Source organism: Centruroides vittatus, unplaced genomic scaffold, assembly GCF_030686945.1.
Source record: "Centruroides vittatus isolate TY-2023 unplaced genomic scaffold, ASM3068694v2 contig_10, whole genome shotgun sequence".
Taxonomy (NCBI): domain Eukaryota; kingdom Metazoa; phylum Arthropoda; class Arachnida; order Scorpiones; family Buthidae; genus Centruroides; species Centruroides vittatus.
Window position 1 is genome coordinate 2,375,262 of NW_027120658.1, and position 13,592 is coordinate 2,388,853.

The 13,592-nt window shown below is 26.0% G+C and overlaps 1 protein-coding gene and 1 non-coding gene across 3 annotated transcripts in view; both read left to right on the forward strand.

Annotated features, from left to right (window-relative positions):
* Nucleotides 1–13,592, forward strand: part of Dh31 (diuretic hormone class 2) — a 51,440-nt gene that overhangs the window by 20,271 nt on the left and 17,577 nt on the right. For both annotated transcript variants that reach the window (XM_067268179.1, XM_067268245.1), the window contains exon 2: nucleotides 11,966–12,075. In XM_067268179.1, coding sequence (XP_067124280.1) covers nucleotides 11,966–12,075 — 110 coding nt within the window. The remainder of the gene's footprint in view (nucleotides 1–11,965; nucleotides 12,076–13,592) is intronic.
* On the forward strand, nucleotides 4,653–4,734 carry TRNAS-GCU (transfer RNA serine (anticodon GCU)). The gene has a single exon. It is a non-coding gene; the product is annotated as a tRNA-Ser (tRNA).

Below are 13,592 nucleotides of genomic sequence, written 5' to 3' on the forward strand. Positions count from 1 at the left end.
TAAATTACAATTTTCTTAATTAAACTTATATCTAAATAGTATTTAAACAGATAAATTAAAAGTTTTCTGTAAAAAATCAATGTTAATATTTATTTTTATAAGTTTAATGTTTAAATTATGGATAAATTTACAACAAAATTATATTATATAAAAGTAAACAAAGAAAATAATATCAGAAACGTAAGAAAATATACAAATTAACTTAAATTCATTAAAAATTTATAATAATTAATATAAAATCTGTGTGTCAAGTGCCTGCCAAGCATAGTTAAATTTTAAAACTATGCAAATATTTTAAAACTCGGTGAATTTCTTTGAAATTATTCGCTCCGTGAGATTCAGAAAGTGTATTTAATTCTTCAACATTTAATTCGTGATTAAGTAGTGAGATTTCATTTTATTACGTTCTCTTATCATGATAACTGCAATGTGTTTTGGGTGATAATATTTCAAACGATATCTTCACTTAAGTTTTTTGGTGTAGAAATAATTTCATCTACTTTGTTCTCGTATTTTATTTTATACTTTTACTTTTTATTCGCAGTTTTCTTACTATTTTATTTACAATTAATGAACACTTTAACCAGAATTTCTGTGCAGAAGTAGGAGCCAATTAGTCATAATGGCATTAAGGTACTATGAAATACCACGAACACCTAAATCCGAGCTTCGTTTATTGTTTCTTCTGTGGTTTTATACTGAAATTATTGTCAATTTTAAGCTGTATATTATCGAATTCGATTTCCTACGTGAGCAATAACATTATTCTATATATATTTTAATGCTTACGTGCAAGGATTTATATAAAAAATTACATAGAAGTATAGATTAGATTTTATATTTAGGTGTTTTTTTTTTTTACTTTTCTTCGGGGGTTTTTTGTATACTTTGATCCAACTTTTAGAATTTCCGATCCGATTTACAGTTTAACTTTTTTATGGTTAGTGGATTTCATGGGAATATGCTTTCACTGCAACGACTTTTTGAGAATTTGTCTGTATTGATCTTTTCGTTTTGAATTCAACTATTGGAATTCAATGAAGAACTTCGGAAGGAAAAAAGTTCCGTAAAAACATTTATTGGAATGTTTACTATTATACAAGCTCATAACTAATATATGGCTAAACTTTTTCTCATTACTCTTAAAACCAAACTCTCAACAAGATATACCAACAGAGATGAAATCGCCAATCAAATTATTTATGAAATTCAAACTCAGATTTCTCAAATTCCAAATAATTTTTATCCGGCCAACATAAATTTAATACATATTTATCTCTTCAATTGAATATCTGTAAATTTATTAGAATAGTCGGTTCATGATATGCAATGAGATGACCAATATTGCATATTACAAATTTCCTGTTCTGTTTTTTCTCTATTTACTTTATTTTAATTTTTATTAATATATATATTCTTATATTTTTTCTTGAATATTCTTCAATTTAGATATTAATAATAAAATAAATAAAGATTAAGTAAAAGTTTCTTTTATTGATACTACACCCCATTTCAAACTTAATCTATTTTTATGTATTTTAATTTTTATGAAATTATTAGACTAAATGCAATTTTTTTCCGGTTTTTTGTAGTTTGTAAAGAAGCAAATTTATTTATTTATTTACATCCGCAAAGTAATGCTGTATACACAATCATGTGATGACTACCTCAACAAAACAAGTAGTTCTCCCCATAAAAACAATAGTAACAAATATTCAAATACAGTATACACCACATTGTAACATTAATAAATTATAATTTTATAAGTTTACAAATAAAACAAAATAAAAAGTTTTAACATCTGTTTTATATTTTAAAAATTAAAGTTTATAATTCATAAATTGAAGATGAAAATTGCTGAACCCATCATTATACTCAAACCATAAAATAAGAAAACATTTTATTAATTCACTTAATTTAAAAATAAAAATTAATTATAAATTATTATACAAAATTATTTATAAGTATTAACTTATATAAACGAGTAAAATGGCAAAATTATTTGTAACTTTATATTATTGCAAATTGGTGAATCAGGAAGAAGTAATAAATTTACTAATTTTATTTTTATTTTATTTTTTACAGTTACTTTTTACGAGCATTGACAATGCAAAGTAATTCTGTTTATACATAAAATGACAAATCATTGACAATTGCACTTTTCTCAATGACATCGTTAAGTCGGTTATAATTTCAGAATTTTTATACAAGGAAAAAATGTATATAAACATACATATTAAATTAGTATATTTATAGCTGTCACGTCATTTACGAAATTTATGTCATGGCAAATTATCGTAGTGTCGTGTAAATTATTTGAGACAATTTACAATATAACTTATGACTGCATTCTACATTTTTTAAATCAAAAATTTTAATAAGAATTTATGGAATATATTTAATGAGACCGGCATATATTTTTAGCATCAATAAACAATAAAAGTAAGGTTTTTAAGCTTTCAAATTACATTTATAAGGTAAACATATTGTTTTTTCTTTCACCTATTTGATTAAGTTTATGAAACGTTCTTAATTATGTTATTAATATGTTACAGGACCTTCTTTTAATATAAAATTCGGAATTCTTCAAAAGACAAAATACAGGAAGAAGTATTTATTAACAAAACAAACCTTTGACGTGTCTTTAACATGGAAAACTTATTATAACTTTTTAAAAAGTTGTTAAATTTTAAAAATTTTAGCGATGGAAAAATAAAATTGTATTATTTATTTCGTCTTTTTTTTTAAATTTCTGAATGGATAGGAAATTAGGACGAAATGGTTTTATATTACAAAGACTTCTTTGGTGTATGTACAAGAAAGTAATGAGCAGGACCTTCACAATGCGAGGCCTTTAATTTATAGTTTAACTTTGTATAAACCGATTTTAAAATCTTATAACGCGAAATCATAGGACAGACATAAAACATCAAAGGACATAAAACAAAATGAGACCTTAAACTGCAGATAAAACAAGTAACATAAAAAAGTGAAACGAATACATTCGGTCGTACTGTCACTAGATAAAAGAAGATAAAATTTAATTGCTAATTTAAATGAATTATTTAACAAATAATTTAACTTTTTATATTATGTTATCTTTAATGATCTTTTGTATTTTTTATGAAATTTTTTTATTGAATAGCTTCAGGCATATTTCTTAGTCACTTAAACAATAACTAGACACAACATAAAATAATCTAATCTGTAATCATAAACAAGCGAAACTTATCATCTCTTTGTAGTAAAGTCCATTTAGGTTTACTTGAATGAATAAGATTTATTTATGGTTACGTTTTACAATCTTTAAACAATAATTTTAGAAATGTTGGAGATAAGATAAACGGTAATAATTGTTTAATAACGTATAAAAAACTTTATTTATAACGTTCATAATATGCTACAAAAGCTTATTTAGTTTTTAGAAATCAGTTCATAAATATGTAACAAATAAAATCATAAATAATTATTTACGTAAGTTACAATACCAAACGTTCATTTATTTTCTTACAATAGTGTGGATTTTTACGTCAATTTGACGTCATTTCAACACTTTTTCTGTTACAAACAGTAGGAATGACGTCACATTGACGTAAAATTTTATTTAATTTATTTAATTGTTTAATTTTTAATATATTTTAACGCATTTAAAATAGTTAATTCTAAAACAGTCTGCAGACAACTTTAATTTTAATTATGTTTCAATCATAAATGTCCTTCAATTTAATATAATTATTTTACTAAGTTACATTTTATATAAATTAAAATAAAACTATTAATTTATGGAATTTATTATTTATAATTATATAAAAATTTCTAGAAGAAAATCAATTATAAAGATATTTATAGAATTTCAGTCTTTTTTCAATTGTAAAGGACAAATTTCACAAACTAGAGAGATTTTTAAAAAATGTGACGACAGACTATAAAATGAAGTGAAAAAAATGAGAGAAATTTCAGCTACAAAATAAAATTTCAAAGTTGTGAAAACATGTGGCAGGCTTACTGTAACGGCGCAAACTTTACAAGCAAAAAAAAAATAATAAGATTGGTTTAGTTATAACGTATTTATGCTAATATCTAAAGGAAAGGAAAACATATGTATTAATTAATTTCAGTAATTTATATGTATTATTTCATAATAATTGTATAGTATATAGTAGTATAATATAGTGTATAATGTAATTGGGCTAAAATTTGAAAAAATTTAGACCTATAAATTCCCACCGTCGTCCGTCTGGCTGTCTTTCCAAAATCACGAGAACAGTATTAGATAGATAAAAGTCAAGACAAAGTATGGTAATCGTAGAGACAGAATACCAAGATTAGCTATACATATACTTCCTGTTTATACCGAAAGTCACGTGAATTCAATTCGAAAATTTTACCCAGAATGGGGTTAGATAAATATCACTCTGTTGTTATTAGGAAAAGTATGATGTACAGGGGCACGACACTAATTCGAGGTGGAGAGCATATTTTTTAATTAAATAAATTTAGAATATGATTAAAAATTGCAGCTAGGCATTGTAACTATGTCACAATAAATGATTGCTCGTTTGTATATATTATATTATTATATTTTTATAAAATTATTAAAGTTTTAAAAAAATACGTTTAAAAATATCTTTAATATACTATATATAACAAGTGACGGGGTGGCCGAGTGGTTAAGGCGATGGACTGCTAATCCATTGGGTTCCTCCCGCGTAGGTTCGAATCCCATCCTCGTCGTTCTTTTTAAATTTTTTCTCCCTTACACTAATGAATGTATTATTTCTCTAGTTATGCAGAGAATTAGTAAACCTGGGCCAGAATTGTAGTTATTCACTTTTCGTGTTACCCAAAAAGTATTTTTTAAATTTTGAAAATTCAATGAGATTACTTGAATATTATGGTTTAACAAAGAACAAATTTTATGTAATCCAGTTTTCACTTCAAAAATTTTTTAGAAAAGTTGTCAAATATAGGCCTATATTTACACAAAAATGAATAAATTCTAAATACAAATTATTTGAAAGCCATACATATAATATAAATTCAACTCGACGTCATTATACAAAAATCAAATATTTTTAATATTTTACACGTAAGATGTAATAAGTTAAATATACTTTTTTACATTATATTTTAAATTAATTTATAAATATACATAAATTATTTAAAAGTTTCTAATTCTATATCAGTGCTATACTCGTATAAATTATCTACATCGATAATCAATAGGCACGCTGACTAATGCAAGTTATTTTTATATATTAGTAAGATAAAATCTAAATTATTAATTTTTAACTTTTTTCTTAATTTATCAAAGAAAATATTTTAAAGAAATGATTTATTATAATAAAATAATCTTAATACACATTATAATATGTGTTTTACTATAATTGTTTGAAGAATGTCATTGTATTTTAATAATCTTAATAAAGGCCAGCAGGGACGTATCAGGGAATGATTGCGGTGCTGCAACACCCCTTTTAAACCAAAATGCACAAGTTAAATTGTAGAAAGTCATCTTATACGAAAAATGTAAATTGATATTTCTCACAAGTGTATATCGAAAAGTGTGGAGCACAAACTAAGGTTAACTATGTATAAATTCAAAATAACCGTATTTTCAGTCATTTCTAATGAAAATAAGAAATGTAATGATTTTATACCTTTCCTATTCTTCCTTTTGAAATTACACTAAGTGTAAATACTGTAATTTGTATAATTTATAATCAATTTGTCAATTCAAACTGATCAGTTATCCATTTCTCATCTTCGATTTAACAATTTTAAAAAGTTAATGTTAAAAAGTTTGTTAATCAAGTACTTCTAAGGTAATTCTTCGGAAAGTGACGGGGCACGAGCCTTGGCACCCTCTAAATCTGCCTCGAGAAGCACCCATATTCTAAAATTCCTGAATACGTCCCTGTAGGCGAGAGTTACAAAATTAAGATAAAATATGTTGTCCTATAATCACGTGTACTGTAGAGTGGTAACTATACCATATCTATAATATCACTGTACTAAAAAAAAAGTCAGTTGTAGTGTAGTTTCTGTTTTTCCGGTTCTTTGATAATCTTTCTTAATTATCTTCAAGTACTCTTTTTACTTTACGTTCTTATTATGTATTTAATTATTAAAATGAAATTACAAATATTAAATTTAATAATTCAAACTTTTTTAAATAAATCAAACGTAAAAATAATAAAATTAATTAACCTAATATTCTTTACTTGTCAGTAAACGTGAAAGGGAAAAAAATATTAAATTAATTTTATAAAGTAAACTTAAAATTCAGTTTATAATTATTTGACGAGGTTTAATAATTTATTATTGTAATTAAAATTATATTTATTACAGTTATTATTTGAATTTTATTAATTAATCAGTAAAAAAGACATTAATTATTAACAAAGTGTAGAAGTGGTTGAACAATTTTACTTTTAATTAATAAATAATATAAATAAAATTCTGAAATTTATTCATGTCTGTTTTTATACAAAAGATTCTTTGTACTACACACGCAGAAAAGAACACAGAATACAAGAAATCTTGTGTTCTGTTCGTCAATTGTGTAAGTTTATCTTTAAGATTCATCAATTATTTAAATTTTAAAAGAAAAAATGATCCTAGAGTGAAATAATGATAATGATAACCAATTAAAATTCACATTTATCATTATTTAGTAGAGACTGCATTTTAATTTTTAGTTACTTTTTATAATTATTTAAACGTTAATTTTTAAAGAGATTTTTAGAAAACTTAATTCGTATATTGTTATTCAATTAACTAACTTTTAAATTTAATGCATTAAATGTTTTCATTAAAGAACTAATATTAATCATTTTAGTAATTAATTGTCATTACCGTTCAGTAGAATTATGATGAATTATTATTGATAACTCTTATTGATTTTTCGTATTTGCTAATTTATTTAACATCGATTTATACTTCTTTATTAGGTTTGAACTTTCAGCAGTAAGAATATTTGCTTTGTAAATTATATAATAATTTATTTATTATATTAATAAGATATACTTTAAAGATATTAAATTAATGCTTTAAAATTGTAATTTTTGGGTTGCAATTTTTTAATTGCTGACCTGTACATTCCTACTGTCTCGTCTGTCTTTTCTTAATCTCGAGAATAGTGCTAGATAGATAAAATTCGAATCTAGATGTGGAAAGCATAGAGTCAAGAGGCCCATATAAGAACTTCTGGTTTCCACCAAAAGTCACGTTATTTTAATTCAAACATTTTCTCTGAAAATGCAGTCAGATACATAACCGATTTGCTCTTTTCTAACAGGAAAAGTATGATGTACAGGGGCACGACACTACTAATTTGAGGTTGAGAGCATATATTTTAAATTAAATAAATTTGAAATATGAATAAAATTGCAGCCCGACATTGTGACAATGTCAAAATAATTTTTGTTCGTTATTTGTAACGTTATATGCAAAGTTCAATATAATTTACACACTAAAATATAAGTGTAATTTAATAATCATTACTAACAGTTAACAATAAATGATATTTAAACTTTATTTTTTATTTACGCCACCACAAAAATGAGCAGTACTTTACATAAATTAAAACATTTTAAAAATTATTTATTTAAATATTATAAATTTATTAAAATAACTAAATTTTTAAATACATCAAACAGATTTTTATCATAAGAAAGTTTGAGTTTCGCTGGTTTTATGAAAGGAAAACAAATGTTTTAAAGATAAGTGTGATACATGGTAAACAACTTTGAAATTCGTTCAGTATACCGTGGGACTTAAATAAATCATAAATTTATATTTTAGAATTCGTTCAAAAACTTTTTAAAATTTGGAATAATTTATCATAAAAAATTCCAGAAAAATATTTAAAAACATTCTAGATCATTGAAAGTAATCTTTTAAAAATATTTCCGCCATTAAGATGGCCTTTTTAGCAAGTCCATTATGGGGTCAGCCAAGCCCACAACAGTGATAGTTTGTTTGTTTGAGCGATCTGCTGATGGGATGTCCCCCAGGAAGACCATCTACGGGTAACTGGCTCCTATTTAAGTGTTACCAACGTGAAGAAAACCCGAAAAATTTTACATGGCCAGCCCGTTGGAGAGGCGCGAACCCACGATCAATTAACAGCGTATATTTCTTTTATTCACTCGACTACTGGTGGGGCCTGGAGGTGAGTATAATCGCACGGACTACCCTTTTGAAAAATTTCTTGGGTATTTCCGACCCGTCCAGATTCGAACCCGGATCCCCAGAGCGCTAAGCTTCCTGTTTAACCACTCAGTTATCCGGCCGTCGAATAATAAAAGTAATAATGTAAAGTTAATGTGTTTATAATATTGAACTCATTGAAAATCAAAATAATCCGAGTAAATCTGTTAATTAACGAAAGATATTTTTATTCGAGAGTTTACAATTTTATTGTGTATTTTAATTAAGCTTCACTTATTTGTAACAACAAAACTAATAGTTAATCCTTGTAAGATGTATTTGAAAGACAAGTATTGACCATCAGTTCGACATGAGTTTGTTTGAAGAGTCAACTGAATTCACTTTAAGTTTAGAAAAACGTAATAAAACAGTATATTTTCTTTTATTACTGTTTTTTACTAAGTTACTCTTAGTAAAAAAACAGTAATAAAAGGGCTGGATTTAGACACGTTATGGTCCTCAGCTATAATATATCAGGACCTTCAGCCTATGAGCTTATACATTTAAACACGCGTGATAAGGATTGGGTACTCAACATCTAACTGAAGCTTGTTTTAATATTATTAGTCCAAATATTTCCAGGATGGTTTTATCGAATCGAAGCACCAATCCATTGTAAGCAGTATGGAAAGTTACCATTGATGGTAGGTCTTATATACAAAAGGATCGAGGAATAGGGTTGCCTGAGCGAGGGTTAATTCATAACATTCAAATATTTTATTCTGGAAATAATTATATTTTAAGAAGTTTACATTTTAGTTATTGGTTTTTATTCTTCATTCTGTAAATCTTTGATGGTACAGAATAAAACAAATTCTTTCAAAATTCGAACTGGAAAAGTATTTAATTAAGGTAGAAAATTTTCTAATTAGTTTCATTAATTTAATCATGTTAAATAATTGTTAAGTTAAGACAATTAACTTTTAATTTTTTATTATAATAAATGCATTTATAGATTTTAAAATCGGTAATAAATATTTAAATATCAAATATAATAATAAAACATTGTTATATTAACGTATACAATAGATTTTAATATTTGGATTTATTCTATTAACGAATTTTATAATGTTTTCAGAGTTAAACATTTTTAATTTTTGGAAATATTTAAATTATTTTTATAAATTAATATTTAATGCTATGGAACATGATTACTAGTTTCAAGAGTAGGAAGTTGTCTTAATCTTTATTGAATTTATGCAAATATTATCGTAAATAATCACTTTATTATAATTTATCTTATTAGTTTGATAAATTATATGGCAACACAATACATTGACATCTTTCAAGAGGTGGTGCCTCCTGGGAGAACTTTCTATGAGTAACTGCCTCCTGTTTAGGTGCTAGACACGAAAAAAAAAAATCTGGGAAATTTCACGTTAGTAAGGCGTGAACAGTACGATTTATAATACCTTCGAAGGACCCCAAGCAATTTCAATTGTCGGGATCCTTTCCAACTAAAAAAAGAAGAAAGGCAGAAATTGAAGGTAGAATTAAACTCATTTACAATTAATATAGAGTTCATTACGTAGTTTATCGTGCATGCTACAATTTTTTACGACTCTTCTCACCCGTAAACTGCTCAATCGCATCATCAAAAGACAATTTCTGCAATTTATCATTCTCAATAAACATAAAGCTTAAATCTGACAGTTTCTTTTGCTTTAATGTTGTATGCAAATCATTTTTTACACGCTTCAGTGTGCTGAAAGACTTTTCACTTGAACAGTTTGTTATTAGCGAGATTGAGGCCGAAGTTTTAAACGAGCAAACGTGTACGTTGGACGTTCAGCCCCGCTTTCCTGTAAGCCTAGAAGTTTGACAATGGCGTTTGGAATGTCGAGCATGATTCTACTGACTTTCCAAACACCATTGTCAAACTTCTAGGCTTACAGGAAAGCGACGCCGAATGTCCGACGTACACGTTTTCATGTTTAAAACTTCGGCCTCAACCTCGTTATTGATAATGTTAAAACGACTATGCACGATGCTTTCCAACAATTACTTGTTCTGCGTTATCTTCGTAACTCAACGAGAAAATTTAACAAAAATTAAATAAATAAAGAGGCTCCTTTCAGTGCAGGGCTCCAAGCATAACAATTTCCATTTTATTATAAATCAAAATTAAGGAAAAATATCATTCCTATAATGTAAGATTACTTGTACAATTCCAGATTTTTTTCACTTAAAAATTATATTTTTCGTAATTAGATTTTATTTTTATGAATCTGACTACTGTTCTGATTAAAAATACAATAAATCTTTAATAAAGTAATTAATAAAAATTTTAATCAAGCAGCTTTTAATATTTAAAACGACGCTTGAATGTTATTTACGTTAAGCTAATTTATGAAAAATTAAAAAAAAAACAAATTATTTTAGTGTGAAATATAATTAAATTAAAGTTGCAAAAAAGTTGTGTGTACAAAATTAAGAAATTAATTTGCAAATTTATCGATAAAAAAGTAATATATAGCGCGAAACGTGGGGAAAAAAATAAGCCTACGCAATAACGAAGTTATGAAATCTCTTAAGGAACTTTGGCGTTAGAGATGAAATTTTTATTAAAATTTTAAGTGATAAAGGTTAATAATCTTTGAGAAAAATTAAAAGTTTTAAAACTTAAAATTCGGAGTTTTTAAATAAGGAAAAATAAAGAAATTCTGGATACTTCCTGAACTTCGACTGCTCTATACAAATACAGTTATCGACTTAATTCATCTTAGACTTATAAAATCATCAACAACAAATCGTAAATTCTAATATTTATTATTAAAAAGTTTTCAACTTTTCTACTTAATTTAAGTATTGATTTATTTTCCAAGTCGAAATTATTTTACATTACATTTTTCATATTTATTAAAACAATCTGCAAAGTTTTCTAGCTATTTCCGAAAGTATATTCATTCTATTTTTCTATTTTCGGAGTGTGTTCTTTTGCAAATAATTACTTTTAATTTAATTACTTTAGAATAAATCTGACTGTCGTAGATAAAACATAATTAAATGATAAACTAAATTAAGTTTTTCATTCGCTTATTCATTAAATATTTTATATACTTTTGTTATTTCTGATCGCTCTCCTCCTTGGGAATCAATTGTATTATTATACTTCGTTTAGACCGTAAATACTGATGAATTAATAATTAGTTTGTTCAAAATTCATGAATTTTCTGATGGAAAAAAAACGTATTTTCTTATATATTTTTCTATTGAATAATTAATTACGATATTGATAAATGTTTCCACTTTGTGTAATTTACTCTCAGGCAGAATTACTACTATTAAGAATCTTCTTTTAGTACTATTATTATTATTAATTTCAGTTACTACTGAGATGATAATTTGCATATCTGTTTGATATTGGTGTAATATACATATAAATATATATATATATATTTTTATACTCTTTCGTAAATGAAGACATGTGAAAAAGTGCTTAGTTCTAACAATAGAACCATAAACTACACCAGAGAAAACGTTGATTGACATTGCTTCTAATCTATATTAAACTTTGTTTTAATTGCAATTAGATAAATAAATCTTATTAAATAAATTCATATTTATTTATTGAGACTAAAAGCAATAAATAAGTAATTATTATATAAAGTGTAATACAAGTGTAAGTATGAGAAATAATTCATTCAAATATGCAAGTAAGTAAGCAATTTAATGAAAAAACTTTACATAAAATATTAATTAAATTTATTTATAAAATATTCTAAGTGAATTAATTATATTTTTGAAACAGAACAAAAACAAAATGTCTCGAAACTGTATCGCACTTGCATTGTGTCTAGTCCTGATTTTGGCTACTATGACACCATTGACTTCTACTGCTGCTGTAAGACAGTCTGCCAGGTAAGGACTTCAAATAAATTTTTCTATATTTTATATTAATAATAATGGATAAATTTTTGTATTAATATTATAAAATATATCAAACGGAGTTAAATATAATCAGCAATCAAAATAACAGTAGTATATAATCCGCCTATTGTATGTAATTGTTTTATAGCTATAATAATGAAACTTATTACTATAATCCCATAACCATTTATTGATGTATGAGGTGTATAATGCTGTTTTGACAGTTTTGATGACTTAGTATCTATATAAATTTATTTATATCGTAATATATTGCAGCATCAATCTGAAGAGTCAGCAAGGCGATATAGTTTATAAAATGGAGGTTTAGTGTTTGAATTTAATATTTTCATAAAAGAATAAATAATATAGAAAGAAAATAGTTATATTTAAATCAAAGATGATAAAAGTTTTTAATCAGAAGGCCATTTTTCATTTAAAAGATTGTAAGGTCGCGTGTTATATTGCAGGCTTCACAATAATCATCCAGCAGATATACATAAATATATACATATATTATGTTTAAATAGATGTCTTCACTAAAAAACAGAACAGAAAACACAGTTTCGTAACTCGAAATTCGTGACAGCAAAGTCAAATTTGACTTAGTAATTCGGGGAAGATGCCATAGCTAAAGTATATCTCGTGATATACAGGTAATCTACCCCCGACACTAAGCTTTGAAAATTTCACAGCATAATTATGAGACATTTGTTTAGCTGTCTTTCATTTAAAAACACCAAATATTTACTGGTAAGATAGTAAGCAACTGAAGCAACCTACGTTTCGTAAGTGGCATCTTTCTCGGACAAATGGGTAAGATGCCAGTTTTAAGGAATATAAAGTAAAGAACACTAAAGAGTCTTGTTTACAGTGTTACATGTTGTACATTAATTAATTTCGAGTCCACCAACTTCACGGAATTATTGTAAGTATATTTTATTAAACCTTTAGCATTACATTTATTAAATTATCCGTAAACTTCAGGAATTAGTTCTGATTATGAAGACTTCATTTTAAAATTCTGTAAGAAATAGAGTAGATAATAGATGTTTCTCAAAAAGTTCTTCTCTGTCTTTCGAATCCAAGAGAAGATCCGATTCAGACCAAGCGGCACAATTACTTATTTCATGGTCTATCAAAGAATAAACATTTTAATCAAACACTCTGCGACACCACTAAATTAAAATACATTCTAAAACTATAAACAAGCAATATTTTAAATTTAAAACACTGTTAACTGCGCAAAAAGTAGGGTAAGATGCCATAAAAATGTGTCATCTTACCCCCAAATGTATGAAAAAAGATGCCACTGCGGTCCACAACTCGAACTGATACTTTAGAAACACGGCCCTACCTATCTTTTATTAACCAAGCCACTTAGTTGCCTATAATATATTAAAATTCCTGCTTACATCAAACACAGGATCAACCGTCTACTATCAGGAAGAGGAATATTATAACAGTGGGCATAAATCCGCAAATGATCTTCGAATGATTGACGATTATAT